General features: G+C 37.5%; 2 protein-coding genes across 2 annotated transcripts; one reads left to right on the forward strand and one right to left on the reverse strand.

The window, feature by feature from the left end:
* Positions 1 to 3,008: 3,008 nt before the first annotated feature.
* On the forward strand, positions 3,009 to 14,399 carry LOC128681507 (probable chitinase 2). The gene is made up of 10 exons (XM_053765455.1): positions 3,009 to 3,215; positions 6,761 to 6,925; positions 8,697 to 8,776; positions 9,234 to 9,343; positions 9,802 to 9,898; positions 10,200 to 10,415; positions 11,030 to 11,224; positions 11,536 to 11,669; positions 11,996 to 12,168; positions 13,122 to 14,399. The coding sequence occupies exons 1-10, from the start codon at positions 3,146 to 3,148 to the stop codon at positions 13,388 to 13,390; spliced, it is 1,509 nt and encodes a 502-aa protein (XP_053621430.1). The 5' UTR covers positions 3,009 to 3,145; the 3' UTR covers positions 13,391 to 14,399.
* A 2,784-nt stretch (positions 14,400 to 17,183) lies between these two features.
* Positions 17,184 to 19,138, reverse strand: LOC135309978 (U-scoloptoxin(01)-Er1a-like). Its single transcript, XM_064436857.1, has 4 exons — positions 19,135 to 19,138; positions 18,596 to 18,765; positions 18,264 to 18,344; positions 17,184 to 17,321 (listed from the first exon to the last, which is right to left on the reverse strand). The coding sequence occupies exons 1-4, from the start codon at positions 19,136 to 19,138 to the stop codon at positions 17,268 to 17,270; spliced, it is 309 nt and encodes a 102-aa protein (XP_064292927.1). The 3' UTR covers positions 17,184 to 17,267.
* Positions 19,139 to 20,039: the final 901 nt, after the last annotated feature.

Consider the following 20,039-nt stretch of genomic DNA (forward strand, 5'->3'; position numbering starts at 1 on the left):
ATCAAATTTCGTTGTTTTATTTCTTCACTAGCTACGCCCTGGGGCTTCGCTCCCGTGGGAAGTCTAGGATAAAAAGTACCCTATGTGTTATTCCAGGTTATATTCTACCCATGTACCAAATTTCATAACAATCCGTCTAGTAGATTTTGCGTGAAAGAGTATAAAACATACACCCGCACACATACATCCTCACAAACTTTATAACTAACTCCTAACTTCACAAATATTTGTGAGATAGGATTGAAACGACTGTCTCCCCACAGGCAGGCGTCCTAACCATTACACCACCACTCAATCATGTATTGTGGTTATATAAAATACAAATGGTTATGTTCAGTTACATAACCATTTCAAGATAATTAAATTCAAATTGACCACAAATTAATGACGCAATTGTGAGGAATATAGCCGCAGTATTAGTAACTATTCGTATGCATGCATATTTCATACTAATATTACAAAGAGAAAAGATTTGTGTCTTTGTTTGTAATTAATAAAATTAAAAAAACTACTTGACCGGTTTTGAAGAAATTTGGCACAGAGATAGCCGAGTTTAAAAAGTTACATAGGCTATGTAATACCTAACATTATACTATCTAATATATGTACTTGTGTGTTCTCACAAATAAAGGATTTGATTGATTTTGATTTAATTTGTTCCTTTTTAAATTACGTTTGCAGCCGAGCGAAGTCGGGCTAGGTAGCTATCGAATTTGTTTTGCCGAATTGATAAATTTTAATTAATATTCGTAGTAGCGCTTCCAAATGTCTTAGATGTCGTGTCAAGAATAAAAATATTTTTACAAAATGTTATATCACTTTGTTCAACACGAGGAGATTATTGAGAATCATTTAATGTAATGCCGGTTTCACACTATCGCGGACCAATTCGACGGACGTAGCGGATTCAGTAAATATTGCTTGTTTGCAGTAAATAAAAGTATTTATGTAAATATAAGCGGCATATAGTAAAAGGGAGAACACCTTTAGTTTTACCCCTAAAAAAGCCAGAAGGTATGGTTAGTAAGGTATGTCGTATCAGGAAATGAAAACTGGCGATGAAAATACAAATAAATAGAAGGAACTCCACCGACAAGAGCCTCGCTATTAAATTCTTATGATCATAATTGTGGCGCAGTGGTAAAGTGCTTGCCTCTGAACCGAGAGGTCCCGGGTTCGATCCCCGGTCGGGTCGTGATGGAAAACGATATTTTTCTGATGGGAACGGGTCTTGGATGTTTATCTATATATGTATTTGTTATAAAATATAGTATCGTTGAGATAGTATCCCATAACACAAGTCTCGAACTTACTTTGGGGCTAGCTCAATCTGTGTGATTTGTCCTAATATATTTATTTATTTTAAAATAATGAAGTATATGACAATCTCAAAAAATTAATGTTCTAATTATTTATGTAATATCACTTCTATCCTAATCCTAATATGATAAAAGTAAGTTTGTTTGTTTTCGTTTTGAACCAATCTTTTAGAAATTTTGCATACACGTACCTTTCAACCCAAAAAAATAGTTCGCGTGGGAAAATTACGCGGGTGAAGCCGCGGGCAAAAGCTAGTAAATAAATAATAAACCGGTTTCTGTATGGATATCCGGGTCTACGGGAGAAACTGTGCCGCATGTCTGGCTTTTTAAATAAATAAATAAATATATTAAGACAAATCACACAGATTGAGCTAGCCCCAAATTAAGTTCGAGACATGTGTTATGGGATACTAACTCAACGATACTATATTTTACAATAAATACATATCCGGGCCAATCAGAAAAAGATAATTTTCCATCATGACCCGACCGAGGATCGAACCCGGGACCGCACGGTTCAGATACAAGCACTACCACTGCGTCACCGAGGTCGCCATAATAATTCTCGGTCAGTGCTTAATTTTCTGTGAATCTGATATCTGACTCAAAAAATTTAAAGGAAGTGCAGCTGTAGGTAGGGCCTTATAGGAAAATGATTCATAACACAAACTCCCGAAACTATTTATCATACCTATAATTCTTGCTATTTCATTAACGTATTTGAAAAAAATTATTACACAAAATTACAAACGAATCCTACTAATAAATGCGAAGGAGATTTCCCACGGGAATCGTTATTTTTCCGGGAAGAAAGGTACCCTATGTCCTTCTCCCCACATTAAACTACATGTATGCAAAATTTTCGAGAAGATTGGTTGAGTAGACAGAGCGTGAAGAGGTAACAAACAAATAAACTTACTTTCTTATCTACAATATCAGTTAAGATAGTTAGGATTAACCTGTATTGTTCCAAGTAAAAACATACTTTAAATAAATGGCGAACTTAATGCTAGAGGCATTCTCTTCCAACTAACCAAAACCTTACAACCTTAAACCCTAAACAAACAGAGAAATTTCATTCAACGCGAAAGCCACAGTGTTGTGGATTCACTCAATTCCTCAATAGTTGAATCACAAATTTAATTGGCATTATCACCAAACAGCAATATTTCTGAGTTGTCCTTTACGAAAAAAACGAAAATGGGAAGTATGCCTTTAAAGTGACCTTCCTCCTACCAAGTGACTAAGCAATAGCGTAGCGACTGAAAGTTTCGATAAATCGGCTTTTGGTACGAGGGTGAAGTGATCACGGCAAGACAGTGTTGCCGCTGTGGTAAAATGTTACAAATTTCGTATTAGAACGATGATTTAAAAAATAGCGCGCCAAATTAAAAACTGGCGCTGTTTTATAAAACGGCTTTATGGATTCAGTTTGTTTTTTTTTTGTCGATTCTAGTATCTTTATTTACCAAGATAGTACAAAAGCCAGACTTAATGACAATAGCATTCTCTAACAGTCAACCTTCCTATAGGAATATAATTATCTTCGGTCATTTTAATAACTCCACAAATAAGAATGTTGGGCCCACCAGAAAGGCCACTGGACAAGTGAAACTTAACAATCGTATATACAAACAACAATACAAGTTTCTATGTAAAATCATAACTTTTAAAGACAAGAACTGCGCACACCTAAGTGAAAGGCCCCAATATTTGCAGTCGCGTCGAAAACGCGTTATGTTGCGGACGACGTACGAACTTAAACAGCTTTAAAAATCGTTTAACAACAACCTAGAATAAATAACAACAATAAATATATAACAATGTTGAAGTGCTGTGTGTGTTTGTTTGTCGTTCTGTCTGGATTATCGGCGCTAGCGCAAACTTCTGGAGGTAAAACTTTCAACAATTCAAGTGATACAGATAAATTTTCTTTGTTGAGAATTTTTGCATTTTGCGCGTGGCGTGTTTTTAAATGTCGCACATCATGAGTTTGCTCATAATTTTTACCACAATTTTCTAAAAATAAACAGGCACAAATAAAAAAATATCTACCTAAGTAACTATCGAACGTAATAAAAATGTATTTTTACCACAGCTAATTTATTTTTGTACTTCCTTGAAATATTATTTTAATTTCAAGGAAGTACAAAAATAAAAACGTTATACGCTAATTCAAAATTCGCTTGAAAATTGCACTAGTGAACCAAATAAACCAGTGAGCAGCTTTATGTTCTTTCTTTAACCCCCGACGCAATAAGGTGGTGTTATAAATTTGACCGGTAAATGTCAAGCTCATCAATGGGTGAACCGATTTGGATGCGGTTTTTTTATTCAATAGCTAATTTTTATGGTAATTCTTAGATATGTTTGATCAAAATCAGTTTAGCCGTTCTAAAGTAGTAGTGAAATAAATATTTAAAGTAGAGGGATTTTTAATGTCTAACTAATAAATTTGTATACTAACGAGCAAGCAAACAAGCATACGGTCCATTTGATGGTATCTTCATCCTCATCCGCAAACCTCCGTGACCCACTGCTGGGTATAGTCCTCCTTCTCAAGGGTTATCAAGTTTTTACCACTGGTAAACATACTCATTCTCGGAATAGACAATAATCTATTTGTTGATAGTCTTCAAAACGTGACTCATGCCGCGGTGGCTGCCTAAAATAATGCTGTCATTATGCGGTATATTTACCCCGGTTTAGGGAAAGTAGATTAAGATGGAGACGCAATTTTACGGTTGGCAACACCGGCAGAATTTGCTAGAGCAATGTCCTTTGTGTACTATGTAGTGTTTGTAATAATAAGTACTTGTGTACTATCGCAATGAAGCAACATTTATGTCGTAAAGTTAATTTTTCTCTGTACTTTCTGGTTCCTTCCTCAGTCGTGAGCGTCGAAGCCCATGATTCGCTCTCCTACTTTTTCTACTCCTTTCTACCTTAGGCATCTAGTTGTTCCTAGTTGTCAAACCACTGACACACATATATTACAGTCCACATCGGCTGCTCGGGTTTGCCTCTTCTGTCAGAAGTATGCTTACGCACGACATGACCGCACAAGCGCAGATACCACTCATAAGTTTGTCTATCTATATACCTTGAATAGGTAATACGCTTTATCTACTCAAACAATCTTCTTGAAATTTTATATTCAACGACATATATTAAACGCGCACATACCTTTTTATTTCCCAGACGTATCGGAGCTTGTTACAAAGGTGGCCGTAGTCACTGGTAATAAGGTCCAAAACGTCTGGGAAATAAAAAAGGTATGTGCGCGTTTAATACCTGTCGTTTAATATAATAATAATGGAACGTGAACGTTTAAAAGTACTCCCTGAAATTTTACATACATATACTTACTGAGACGGAAATAGGGTGCCTTTCATCCTGAAAACCGTGATGTTCTCATGGTAGATTCACGCGGGCGGAACTTTTAAAATCGAATTAAGCGTATCTTATTGAAAACAGGACCATAAATTGTAAATAAATGAATGAATAACAATTAGAGATCGCCGCCGGTCAACTCAAGGTGAGCGTGTTTGTGTATATGGCGGCAAATTTAGGAAAGGCGGACAGATTATTTCCTTATTATTATAAAAATAAGTCCTCTTGTCGCGTCTGTCTGTCTCAAAAACTACCGGATTTTTACCAACAGACAGTGTGATTCCTGATAAAGGCGAAGCCGAGACATATCGCTAGTGTATATTATAGTTACATAGAAAAACCCATATTTTTTCGAATCTATATAGGACAGTGTTTTATGATAATATATTGTTTTCACAAGTTGCGATAAAATATTTATCAGTAGCATGTATAGTTTTTGAGATACAGGTTTACAATCTAATTCCAACACAATTCTTTTGGAATCACTAAATCCGAAGCATAATTTCATAGAATTTCAAGAAGTGTGCCCTCAGACCACACGCATATTATTAAGAAGTTACAAAGCAAAGATATATTTATATCCTATTTGATAGTTGTTAAGAAACATGTCAAAAAAAATGATATCTCAGATTCGATTCTGTTATGTCGTATAGGTAATTACTGATATTACATACAATAAGGAACTAACTTTAAAGTTATATGATACTTTATGCATTCAACTCAAATAAGATTGTTCAAAATGGCGGTAATGGTATAAGCCATTGTAACTGTACTTACTTAACGATTGCTGTAATTAATCAATTAAGACAATTAAATTTGAAATTATTTTTAAATTATCGTTAATTACATTATCATTTTACAATACGATATGAAAACAGTTTCACCTGTGTGTAATGCCGGCTCCACTCTCGTCGAACACAGTAAATACACAGAGCGCCATCTAGTGTTTTTATTGCAAATTTCATTTATTTTATTAGTATTTAGCGCCATCTACAATAGAATACAGGTTTTTCGCAAATAAAAAAAAAAACAGTTTTTACCTGGATGAAAGGTACACAATGTCCTTCTCCATACTCTTAATTATATATATGCGAAATTTCAAGAGGATTGGTTTAGAAGATAACGTAATATTATATATTTTTACATTTGGGATTTATAGTTGGGATAGGTTGGGATATAGTCCCCCCGACGGGTTCCCATCTTGTCGCGATGGTGGGGCTTAGTAACCGGGGGGGCTGGTCTGACACAACCAACCACCCCGGTGAACCAAGAGGGACCCAAGACCCAGAGACTTTGGTGGGTGCTCTGGGCCTGGTGGACGGTCCCCTCGGTAGTACTGCCATTGGCTGGTGACCCGCCACCCGCCTTTGAATGTGGAAACCAGAGGGGACCAGAGGTGGGGTCGCGGGGGTTTGTCCTCCGCGACCACAGCGCAGACCGTGGCGCTGAACACGGTGCGGTGGGGCCACAGGGGAAGGGGAGCGTCGGTATGTCTCTCGACGATCCCCCTGTCCTCTGCGGCCGAAGGGTGGCTGCCTCTGTAGTGCCTATCACCTCTTACGCCCGTACTGGGGCAGACTTGGGTGCCCTGTGGCACCCAAGATTTTGTGTGTGTCCTGTGTGTGTTGTGACCGCTCCCCCCGTCAGCTTTCTGATTGGTGCGCGGAGCGGGCTTGACGGTCCGCGCCACGCTCGCGTGGCGTAAGGGGCGGGTGGTTAGCACTTGTGCTTGCTACCCGCCCAGATCGAGGCCGAAAGGCCGGCCGGGGGGGCGTCGCGGTGAAATGCCTAGCGACCCCGTGACGTCCCCCATAACGGCAGCGTTGAAACGCCCCAGGGGTTTAGTGGGTAGGCTGCGCCGACTAGCGGCCCAGGAGTCCCACACTCAGTGCGTAACAAGCATTCCCCTGGGTAAACAAAAAAAAGGTTGGGATATAGTAATTTTTCGAAAAGCTAAAAACTTATTGGCATTTCGGTATGTTTATTATTATTTTTTACAACTCCATTAAACATACTCCATTTTAATACTTGTTTATCGTTTCCAGGACCTAGACATGGCAAGGCCGTGGTCTGTTACGTGGCGACCTGGGCGGCATACAGAAAGGGCGCCGGGCAGTTTGAGATCAAAAACCTCAACCCTACGCTTTGTACTCACCTGGTATACTCCTTCGCTGGCCTGGACCCCAACCTTAACAGTATCAAAAGTTTAGGTATGTACGTACTTATACACAAAAACATCAAGTGTGAGTTGCAGACCTTAAAAATAACGGCTACTACTATTATAAATGATGTGTGTGTATGTTTACTACTCTTTCACGCTAAATCTACTGGACGGATTTTGATACACTGAATTTTGAAATTTGGTACACTGGTAGAATATAATCTAGAATAACACATAGGGTATTTTTATACTGAAATTCTCAGGGGAGCGAAGCCCCGGGGCGCAGCTAGTAAGTTAAAAAAGATCATGGCTTATTACTTTACTCAAAGTGAAAGAAAGCAGACCCGGACACGCAATAGACCTACCACGAAACATACATACACATCACATTGCTAACGTCCACACGCATTTACACATCGTGTAAAAAAGGGGGTGAACGTGTGGACGCAAATGTTCTACATGTTCTATGCCAGCTCCACACAGTTTGCCAAACTTTGGCGGATTCGCTATATATATTGCTGGTTTTTCATTGCGGTAAATAAAAGCACACGTACTAACTGCGCGATGTCCTTGCATTCGCGTCGGGATGCGGATGTGTTCGACAACAGTGTGGAGCTGGCATTACTTATTTATTTTTATTATTTAAATACAACTGTATATTCTATTCATTACATGGAAAATGCTCCACCGACAAGAACAAAGTTCTTAAATTAATTGATGATGATGATGTGTATACTGTTACGGTATTTATAGAAGGAATTTCCATGATGACCCGACCGGGGATCGAACCGATGATCGAACTCTCGGTTCAGAGGCAAGCACTTTACCACTGCGCCACCGAGATCGTCAAAAATCTTATACCATCATAAAAAACATTATTGTTTCATGGTAGACTGAAGACATGGGTGTAAACAACATAATACGTACACTGTTGTTTGAGAGATATATATATATATATATAGTTTCATATTATTACTGATAAAAATTTATACATACATTATACATAAATTTATATTTAAAAAATGGTAAGCCCTTCTGACATAATAGGGACCAACACTGAATGAGTTTCTTTCGGCATTTCTTCTCAGCAGTGGTCGTTCCGAAATGCTAGTAGTTTGTAGCTTTGGTGCTTTGGTAAACATCATTTCATTTAGAATATGACGTGAAAAAGTTTCCTGAATAAATGATTTGATTTTGATTTTGATTGATGAAGAATTCTTGATTCGTAACAATTCTCACTCACAGTAATAATGTATTTTACAATGTGTAACACTAACTGAACAAAATATATAATAATCTCGTTATAAACATAGTTTTGTCTTCACATAACACAATAGTAAATAAGTATGAATTGCAAAAGGTCTACTACAACACACGATTTGTATTCAAAATTAAATTGATTACAATAGATTTAAGCCGCATTGCTAAAAAAACGGGTCACCGGCAAAATTGAAAATTTGAATTTTAACTTTGTGCATTTTTGACATCTTACGAATTTTGTGCACAACGCCGCTAAAGAAGTTTTCACTTCAAAAATCTGACAACGCTGGCACGCATCCTTATCTATACTAGTCTATACTATTATTATAAAGAGGTAAGCGTTTGTGACTTTATGACTTTTTGAGTTTGTATGTTTCGAAATTACCGAACCGATTTCTAAAATTATTTCACCATTAGAAATGTAAGTTATCCAAGATTGCTATAGTCTATATTTTATGTCCAAATTCCCACGAGAGCGAAGCCCCGGGCAACATCTAGGACCTATGTCCAGCATTGGGGACGTTTACATGGCTGTTAATGATGATGATAATTGCTTTCAGACGTTTGGATGGACTTCCAGAGGAACACGGGCGCAGTCAACGATATAATAGCTCTTAAAGATCGATATCCACACCTTAAGGTAATCTGTCCATTTCAGAACAGAAGCAGTGATCGTTCCGAAATGACTGTATAGTTTATTGTTTTGAGAAACATTTATATCTAAATTCGATGACGTCGTAAAAGTACCACGGCCACTTTCAGGAATTAATGACTAATGAAAAAATACTTAGTTTATGAAAGACTAACTTGTCCCCGAAGCGTAAATTTTTCGGGACGAAACAGTCAAATGTACAGAACTTCATAAAAATATGCCTAGTATTTTTTTTTTACATCTTAACTTTCGTTTGTTCTATTACTAGCTATCACCAGCACGTAGGCCCCGGTAGCCATGTTTGACACCGAATCATTAACTATTACAAATTTTATCAAACGGCTCAGCGGTTTAGCCGTGAAAGACAAAAAAATTTAAGCGTTAATAATATTAGTATGGATTAGTGTGATGCAGGATTCATGAATCCTTCCCTATTTGATTGCAGGTGACCATAGCCATCGGCGGCTGGAACGAGGGCTCCCCGAAGTACTCCAACATGGCCGCCTCTAGAGAGACCAGGAAACAGTTCATTGACAGTGTTCTAGCTTTCTTGAAGTGAGTTTAATGGTTCTTAATTTTTGTCTGGTCATTCACGTATGAGTCGACTTTGATTTCAATATTACAGAACACTGTAACAATTTCTATTTGTAACATCAATTGATTAATTTGTTCTCGAGCACGTTAAATTTTTGATGAGTTTTTACAAAATTGTGAATAATTCAAAATATCGACTTAACCGAATTTGTTGCCCCACGTTACATACATTTTAAATTTCACTAAAATCAGACCAACAGTTCGAAAGTTATCGCGTTACAAACAAACATACACACGTGTACATAAATGATGCCCCAATTATGCCAATTTAGGCCCCAAGTTGATTTGTAGACCTCGCTCGCTTCGCTTAGTCAATTGTTCTCCTTATACAAGTCCTTTAAGGGTAAAAAAGTTATATCAATGGAATAACCCACTACTATGATGCCCAAGCTTACTATATATTGTTTATTTAATTCCAGCAAACACAAATTCGACGGCCTGGACCTCGACTGGGAATACCCCGCGAAGAGAGGAGGCGCTGATAAAGATAGAGAGAACTATGTGCTACTTGTTAAGGTAAACTCATAATATGCTGAATTTCTCTCTCATCTTCAGAGCGTTTTTCCTTCGCCTCAGCCGTGGAGCCCAGATTCTGTTTTCCTACTTTTTCGTCTCCATTTCGCACGGTTCTCGGCATCCCTACTTATGAGACCACAGATGTGTACTGCGGTCTACCTTAACAAATAGACAGACCAACAGACAGACTTTCGCATTTATGCTAATTGTGAGGACCTAAACAACGCCATCGAAACAGCTCCTTCTATGGCCTGATACAGCTATGACTTGGAAGACAAAAATAATCAATTCTTTATTTTAGGAGCTCAAAGAAGCCTTCATGGAGAAGGGCTACATATTAACAGCTGCTTTCGGCGCCGGTAAGAGCACCATGGACGTCTCCTACGACCTGCCTCAGCTGAGCCATCACCTGGACCTGATACACATTATGTGTTATGATTATCACGGCACCTGGGACGGCACTGTTGGTGCCAACGCTCCGCTGAGAGGAGTGACGGATGATGATGAGTTGAATGTGGTGAGTATTTGTGTTTATTTCTTTATACATATATCTGTGTCATCACCAATATTCCCGGGGTTCATGGCTGTGACGCCAAGAAGCTCGGCGTCATAAATAGCTGTTAATTCGTCTGTTATTTTACAACCGGCCGTTTGTCTGACGTCTTCTTGGGTATAATGTTGTTGCATATCAACTACCTGAGCCATGTGTCCCATAATCGCCACGTTCGACTTCGAAGGGAGGATATGGAGTAGTCCTATTGGAGTGGAATTGCACGCCACGTGGTCAGTATTTAGTATTTCCTGTTTGTATATTGTTTGTCTTTATTGCAAGAAAAACATACAGACAGACAGAGTAATGAAAATGAAAAAAGAGAGACGCGTGCAAATGCGGCCTTATCCAAGAAAAAGATTTCTTTCATTTAGCCAAGTATGTTTTTAAATTGTTTTGTTATTAATATCACGCACTTTTTAACTAATTTTGACAAGGTAAGTATTTTATTTAGTAGTAGATAGTATTTCATCCAATAGAACTCCTGTTTAACAAAAATAAATAAGATTACACCTACTTAAACTTATTATTAAAACATCATCAGTGTATATAGATTTTGAGCTATAAATATAATCTTTCAGGAATACACAATCAAGTACATGCTGGACCACGGCGTGAAGCCCCATAAAATGGTGCTCGGGCTGCCGATTTATGGACGTACGTTTGTGCTGAAGAACCCTAATATCACGTATATCGAGTTCGGCAGAACGAAGGTGGAAAGTGCTGGGTTTAATGGACCATATACTGGAGAGAATGGCTTCATGGGATACAACGAAGTAAGATTTTTTTTGAATGTCCAAATTTGAGATTTTTTGAGATGCCTGTCCGATGTCTTAGTAATTTGATTGGTATAGTAGCTATTAAGATATAAACATACGAGAAGCTACGATCGCAAGTTAATATTTTATTTGCCCGTGGTCTATTCGGTTGAACAAAAGTTTGTATTTTTTACTTTTACTTTTTTTAATAATCTTTCTCATAATATTTATCATGTTGAATGAAAACATGTTTCTAAAATGTTTCCTCTTTGGACTCGATATATGGGTTTTACCAAATAAATATTGACGAAAATTTCCTCCCTCATCAGATCTGCATGGAACTGAAAAACAACGGATCATCCTGGCAGAGACTCTGGCATGAGCAGACCTCAACACCATATCTCAGAAACGGGGAAAAGGTGTTGTCTTATGATAATGGGAGGTCCATTGCCGCTAAAGTAAAGTAAGTTTAATTAGATGACATTTTAATAAATTCGTATGTACATAATTATCCTTCTGAAATATTCGCAATATGTCTGTGAAGTTGTATAAGAAATAAATAATAAAATATCACATTATACACTAGAAGAGATCGAACTAGGTACCATGTGAGGAAAAATTCATATTTGCCATATTTTAAAAAAATATCAAACCGAATTAGATTGCCCAGTACAGACTGAAGATCTACCTCTGACATAACTTGGAAATAATTATTTTTTTTTAAGTAACTGGTTTTCTGTTCTTTTTTACCTATGGTTTTTAAACCGGAACTGATTTTCTACACTCCAGAATGGCCGTAGACTACAACCTCGGCGGGTTCATGGTGTGGAGCATAGACACAGATGACTTCAAAGGCAACTGTGACGGCGAGCTCGACGCCTACCAAGACTTCTACGACCGGTACAAGGCTCTCAGTCACGACCCGGTACTCAACGAGGCTTTGAAGACCTTAAATTTACGAGGTGAGGAGATTCTTAAATAGTTAACAGTGATAACTCTCTCTCTCACTTATCATTTTCCCGGTTCGTTCCGCTGCCAGCGATCGTCGGAGCCGAGGATCCGATTTCCTATTTGCCTCCATTACGCACGGTAGTCGACATCTAGTTGTTAGACGGTTGGTACGCATCTATCCTTAAGCAAGCAGGTTTGCTTGCCAGCATTACTTGGGTTTACTCCTTCTGCGAATGCGAGCGACATAGGCAAACCTTTCTTCCTCACGTAATTTGCTGATTCACGCAATACGCGGCCAAGCAGACAGAGGGACATTTTAATATTAAAACTAAATCAAACATGTTGTAGTAGGTGTCAGTAATGATATACTTCTGTCGCAATTTGAATCAATAAATCATTGTAATCTAATACGTGTTTATGGCACATGATTATAATAGTTAATGTGTCCAGTTTTATATCTAGTTTAGTCAATAATTTAATAATAAAGTCTTGATAATGTGTTAGGTATACATTATCAAGACTTGATTATTAAATTATTCATCAATCACAAATAGATTTTTAATCCCCGACGACAGTAGGAAAATATGTTTAACGTGTCTATGTGTGTCTGTCCGTGTAATCGTAGCAGCCAAACGGCTGAACCGATTTTGATCTAGTTTTTTTTTTTATTTGAAAGAGAATTTAATCGAGAGTGCGTTCAGCAGTTTGGAAACGTCTTGTACGAGCGTAGGCGGCACTCGTGGAGATTGTCAACTATGTCACGAACATATGCGCGACTTCCTCACGGTCGAACCGCGAAAGACCACACAGCTACTGCGTACTCATTCAACTATACACCTAACTATAGTTAGGTGTATAGTTTACTATAGTAAAAAAGCACCAGTAATGTGAAGTAAAAAATTACAGTCAGATTAACAAAATAGTAACAGAGAATTCGAACACTTACCTAATTTTTTATCCACAGACAATGGCCTCCTTAGCCACACGGCTTACACCATTGCCGACGGCAAACTCCACCTCAGAATTCCAGGGCCAATGCTCTCAAACTACCCACTGATGCAGTCCATCAACCAGGCGGCCATCCTCGCGATGGAAGAGAAGAAAATCATTGATGAGATGGAAAAGATAGCGAGAGGAAACGAGATAGCGCATAAAGATGAACCAGACTCGGCTAATACGGTCAATGCTGGTTTGTTAGCAGGAGTTTTGGTGTTGTGTTGTGTAGTATTTTAGGATTTAACGTTGGTTATCGGAGAATAATACTCATTTTTATAAAAAGACTTTCTAATATATAAACAATCAACAACAGCCATTTAAACGTTCACACTGCTGGGGCACTGGCCTTCCTTACGGATGGATAAGGAGTTTGGGCCATGATGGATTGGCGGGTTTTAACGCCTGCAGATACAACCGGGACCAACGACTTTACGTGCCTTCTGAATCATGGAACTCAATCAAGAACTCAAGATAATTTTGATCACCCATCCAACGACCGACCATTGTAAGGATATCTTAACCGTTACTGTCACAGGTCAACCGCGCTAACCACAGTGCCGGCTCCTTCGTAAGCTTAATATATATAAGAAATATTAATTCCGTTAACTATTAACAATTATTTTCTACCTTTATCTGAATGAGTTTTAAATTAAACGGGAGTTGAGACTTCTAAATTTGGAAGTGTAATCAAATATCCTAATTTTCTAACTAATATTATAAATGCGAAAGTAAGTTTTTTTGTTAACTCTTCAAGCTTTAATTACTCCACCAATCTTCTCAACTCAATCGTACATAGTATAATTAACAGAACAGAGAAAGATAAGAATTATAAAAGAACATAATATAGTAACTTTCATCCCGATAAAAGTACTTTTCCCGTTGGAAATTGACGTAACGCGGGTGAAGCCGTGGGCAAAAGCTTGATCAGTTTTATAACCTAGTCGTCGAGTTCCTTGATGTGTGTTGCTAAACCTGGATTAATAGAAACTGACAATTTAATTTGATAGTGTTATAATTATTGTATGTGTTAGATTTGGTGATATTTTACCTGCCGCTATAAAAATATTCTTAAGAGAATTGTGAACAACATGTTAACATCTAAGTTTTAAGCATTTACTTATTGTTATCAAGAGTTAAAAAGTTAAAAAATCAATACATATAATAAAATTGAAGAAAGGCCAAATTTGTACATTGGATATTTTTTTTATCAATACATATAATAAAATTGAAGAAAGTCGAATTTGTACATTGGATATTTTTTTTAATTCTTCATGGAATATACTTAGTTACTGGAATATACTAATATAGTTTTGGAATAACTTACTACATGGAATATACTAATATAGTTTTGGAAATTTTTGTCTGTCTGTCTGTCTAAACGCGCATCACTCGAAATCTACTGGACCGATTTGCTTGAAATTTGGTATGTAGGTACCTTATATACCGGGTTAACATCTTAGGTACATTTCATCCTGGTAAATGGTCAGGTTCCCGTAGGATAATTAAAAAACTAAATATGATATGAATCAAAAATGCCTCGGAATCCTGGGCTAACATCTTATAGACATTTCATCCCGGAAAATGAGGAGGGTCCTGTAGGAAAATTAAAATAAAAATCCACGGAGCAGATTTACTTTAAAATTTTGTGGAAAGGTGTAAACAGAATATAAACAAATTTTTTTAGCGATGAAAGTCTGATATAGATATAATTAGAAGGTATCAATTTTCAGTTTAATTTTGTTATATTTTAGTTTTGAACATAAAGATAATAGATGGCGTCACCAAGACTTTTAAAACGCGCTATGATTTCGCTCAGACCAAATATATATATATATATTGTACTTCCGAAACTTTATTTTGAAATAAATTAGTATTCAGCCATATCAACCAACATATCCATACTAATATTATAAAAAGGTAAGCGTTTGTGAGTTTGTATGTTTGAGGCGGGGTGGGTAATCTCCGAAGCTACCAAACCGATTTCAAAAATTATTTCACCATTAGAAAGCTACATTATCCAAGATTGCTATAGGCATTTTTGCTTTGAATTAAATAAATTGGTATTCAGCCAGATCAATCAACATTTATAAAGTGATCCGAAAAAAAAGCGCTAACGAAAATCTTTGCGTTCGTGCGCCGGCCCCACCACTGATTATACATACACGCACACAATGTACTACAAAAATATAGGTTTTTAGTAGATCCATAAAAATGTCCGCGGTACAATAAATAAATAAATATATTAGGACACATCACACAGATTGAGCTAGCCCCAAAGAAAAAAGAAAAGATCATTTTCCATCATGACCCGACCGGGGATCGAACCCGGGACCTCTCGGTTCAGTGGCAAGAACCTTACCACTGCGCCATCAACGTCGTCAAATACAATACTATCTACCTTTTATAATTAAGTATCTATAAGGCATTTTATATGTAAAAATATATTGTAAACGAAAAGGTGCATTTTTACAATTATTATTGTACAAGCATAATAATCCTTATGATTAAACGTACTGAGTAAGTATTGAGATTATTTCATCATCAAGAGAATTTCACAAAGATAAATTTTGCCCTTTATAGCACATAAATTGGATTAATAGATTCTGAAATATCGTGAAATTAAAAAATACGCACGCTGTACATAGTTTTATATTGTTGAACACGGCACGCGGCGACGGCGGCTCGCGGTGTAACGCAGAGCGCGGTCATAGACCGCAACGAGATTTGTACTTGATACCTACTTATATCGTGCATAAGGTAATTTTATTTATTTTCGTTGTATTCATACAAAAATTGTTATCAATTGTCAGAACAACTTTCTCTGTCTACTTTCTTTAATTCTTTATTAAAACAACATTATTAGTACAAAATAATACAATTGTGCATACATATGGACGACCTCGGTGGCGCAGTGGTAAAGTTCTTGCCACTGGACCGAGAGGTCCCGGGTTCGATCCCCGATCTGGTCATCATGGAAAATGATCTTTTTCTGATTGGCCCGGGTCTTGGATGTTTATCTATATATGTATTTGTTATAAAATATAGTATCGTTGAGTTAGTATCCCATAACACAAGTCTCGACTTACTTTGGGGCCAGCTCAATCTGTGTGATTTGTCCCAATATATTTATATATATATTTATAATGGTGGGCCTATTGCTAAGCAATCTCTTCCAGCCAGCCTTTGGGTACTGAGAGAGGATAACAGAAGAGAGTGGGCGCATTGTGGGCGCAGTAATGTATCAATATATAAGTATATAAAACTCTTTCGTTACTGAGTGACTGACTGACTGACACTGACAGACAACGTACACCCGAAACTGCTGGGCGGGAAGCTGAAATTTGGCGGGTGAGTGAATTGAGAGGTGAGTGTAGGTAACGAAGAGAGGACTTTTGGAAATTTTACTCAGAAGGGGGTGAAACTTTTTGTAGTAAATAACAGTAATAGTAAATATAAAAAATGTTTAATTTATGTTTGTGGTTAAGAAAAAACCGGGACGTAAAACGTCATGGAAAATGGGACGGCACGCGTTGCAGAAAGCGGGAGTGGGAGTACGAGCGGGAAATGGGAAGGAGACACGTAGTGGGTAACGGGACGGGACACATTGCGAAAAACATGATGACACATAATATGTAGGAAACGGTACGGGATATCTTACATTACATAGCAGGAAGCGGGATTGGACAAGTTTGCGGGACGAGACACGCAGCGGATACAGAAAATTGAAGTAAAGATGAGAAAAAATGCGACTTTGAATCATATATGTTTACCAGTCTTACAGAGTACGCGATAAAATTACTGAGATTTTGCTATGAAATTCACGCGGGCGAAGCCGCGGGCAAAAGCTAGTCTTTAATAAAAATTATAACGAAAATACATTTGTGTAGTCCCGGCCTAAATTTGGATATTCTGAGTTGACGTCAGGCAAACAGCCTTTTATCTTTAAAATTTTAAGCTTATATTTTACGCTAACCCTTGGTTTTACGGTGTCACAGCCTTAAACGCATCCTGGGAATAAGAAAGATAAAGAAAAGACATTTAAAAAGGATGTTCTGTATTAAAACATAAACAAAACATAAAATAAATATTACAATAAATTGAGTTGTACTAACATTTATAAGTCTTCATACGGAGATCCACATCGCACGTTGTAAAAATGATCGCAAACCTGGAAATAAACATTTTGTACATTTGTCATTTTTATGTTTTATTTAGTGGTCCACCCTGGCTTCGAACATGTCAAATATGTACGTTATATACATATAAACCTTCCTCTTAAATCACTATATCTATTTAAATAACCCCCATCAAAATCCGTTGCGTAGTTTTGAAGATCCAAGCATACATAGGGACCAACACTGTTCAAATTAATTTCTTTCGGCATTTCTTCTGAGCAGTGGTCGTCCCGAAATGCCAGTAGTTTGTAGCGTGTGAGAAATTACTATATAATATAAAATTTGAAGTGAAAGAGTGCCTGTGAAGGTCAAATTTCTGAATACCTAAATAATTATACCTAAATTTAATTTTATTTGATTCAGACAGCGGGAAGGGACTTTGTTTTATACTAAATAGTGATAGTGATTTTCACAAATACTGCAGTAAATGTGTCCCTTGATATGCCATGTCTAACGCCGATAGGGATACAGTTCGGTGAATTATGGCGGCTTCGGTATACATTGGATTTCATTGCAGTAAACAAATGCAGTCATACAAGTTACGCAATATTCATCGAATGTTTGACGATGGTGTGCGGCAGGCGTGTGACATGATGATTTTAGAAACTATAATAATAAATGGAAATAAAACACAAGCGATAGAGTCACGTGGAGAAAGTTATAAAGCATTTTTGTAAAAAAAAAACTTATTTCTTTCTATATTGTACTTTAATCTACAATCCTACTATAATCCTAATATATATATTTATGTTTATAACGCGATAACTCGATTCGTCCGATTGGTCAGATTTTAATCATAGAATTTTCAAATTCGTGGGGTCTTCAAAATCGGTTAAGTCGTTCTTGAAATATTCACATTTCTGTTAAAACTCACCAAAATTTATTGTTGTTCGCGAGGTTCGTGGCGAACAACTAGTTTACTAAATACAACTTACTTGGAATTGTTCATTGAAAAGGGTCCCGTTTGCGCAGAGGTCGGTGCTGACCAGGTGCTGGCGCCAGCAGAAATGGTAAGCCTGGTATGGAATCTAATATTATAAATAGGAAAGTGTGTTTGTTTGTCCTTCATTCATGTCAAAATGGAGCATTGGATTGAGATTATTTTTCACGCAACGCAAAAAGAGGGGTGTTACAAGTTTGAACGCTAAATGTGTTTGTCTGTCTACGTGGCACCGTAGCTCATCAATCAGTGAACCGATTTGGATCGTGCATCATAATTGTGCACAGGAATACTAATTCTAAATCAAACAAAAAATAAACAAAATACCTGACAGCCAGCGCTGACGTCAGCGTAGTAGCCCCTCGGCCTTCCGGCGCACGTGAAGTCTGTGGGGGGTGCGACGTGCAGCACGGGGTGGAGGGGAGGCGAGTGGGGGAGGTGCAACACGTGGTAATAGTCGTAGGGCTGTTGCGGCTGACACAGGGCTGTCACTACCGCTGGAAAGTTTTTATTTATTTATTTTTAGTACTATAACGTTTACAAACATTTATTTTATACTAACTTTTGCCAGCGGCCTCGCTCGCGTAAATTTCCAACGTGGACAATTATTTTTCCGGGATGAAAAGTACCCTATGTCCTTCACCATATTCCAAACTACATGTGTGCAAATTTTCAAGAAGATTGGTCCAGTAGATTGAGTGTGAAGAGGTAACAAACTTACTTTCGCATTTGTAATACTAGGTTAGGACTAGCTGTTTACCCGCAACTTCGTCAGCGTAGAAATAGCAGCGTAGTAAATATATAATTATGCCCTCAGAAGTAACTACTTCTGAGGGCATAATTATATATATAATTAATGTGTTTACCCATCCCAGATTGCTAATTTATATGATAAGTATTTTTTTGTGTGATATCCAATTAAGTCGTATTTCAACATAATTTTCATACAAATTTCATCCCCATTAAAATATTTTGGTGGTTGATTTGATTTGTGAAAAAAAAGGTAGCCTATGTTTGAATTCGTCAAAATTCATTCGTCAAAATCAGTACAGTATTATAGCCGTTAAAGCGGAACAAATAGACATACAGACTTGGGATAGTCTGTATGTCTATTTGTTCCGCTAATATTGTGAATACGAAAATAAGTTTGAATGTTTGTTAGCTCTTCGCGCGTTCACTCTCACTATCTACTCAACCAGTCTTCTTAAAATTTCGCGTATCTATAATTAAAGAATACGAAGAAGAAGGACATAGGGTAGCTTTGATCCCGGACAAAACTATTATTCCCATAGAATTTGCGAAAATCCTGTATTCTATCATAGATGGCGCTGAATGCTAATAAAATAAATTTTGCAATAAAAACACTAGATGGCGCTGTGTGTATCTCAAATACGCTATGGATATTTTATTTCAACTGTCCCAATCCCATTTTGATAGGTAGAAAAGTCTATTCCCGTGGGCATTTAAGCGTACAAAGCCGCGTGTAGCATCTAGTTACATATAATATTAGTATGGATAGCTGCAACCAAAAAGTGGGTATTTTCACTCTATACTCGTATGTTCTATTCCAAATTTGACTTTGCAATTCACTTTTCGCACTAGAACCCAGAAGCAATCGCATTGCATGTAAGAAATAAATAAATTGACGGCACTCAACGGCCCACACAAAGCAGACCACAGACCGCAGACATCTGTGATCACAGGTACCTCCAGATAGCGGACAGCCGTAAACGTTCCCATCGCGTACACACGTAGCACGTCATTGCGCGCG

Source organism: Plodia interpunctella, chromosome 27 (genome assembly GCF_027563975.2).
Source record: "Plodia interpunctella isolate USDA-ARS_2022_Savannah chromosome 27, ilPloInte3.2, whole genome shotgun sequence".
NCBI lineage: Eukaryota > Metazoa > Arthropoda > Insecta > Lepidoptera > Pyralidae > Plodia > Plodia interpunctella.

Coding starts and splice junctions, on each gene's coding strand:
- LOC135309978 (XM_064436857.1), bottom strand. Junction 18,345..18,595: donor ACGTCAGCGCTGGCTGTCAG/GTATTTTGTTTA, acceptor ATTCCATACCAG/GCTTACCATTTCTGCTGGCG. Junction 17,322..18,263: donor TTTTCAATGAACAATTCCAA/GTAAGTTGTATT, acceptor GTTTATTTCCAG/GTTTGCGATCATTTTTACAA.
- LOC128681507 (XM_053765455.1), top strand. CDS start 3,146: ATGTTGAAGTGCTGTGTGTGTTTGTTTGTCGTTCTGTCTGGATTATCG. Junction 9,344..9,801: donor AGTGTTCTAGCTTTCTTGAA/GTGAGTTTAATG, acceptor ATTTAATTCCAG/CAAACACAAATTCGACGGCC. Junction 12,169..13,121: donor GAAGACCTTAAATTTACGAG/GTGAGGAGATTC, acceptor TTTTATCCACAG/ACAATGGCCTCCTTAGCCAC.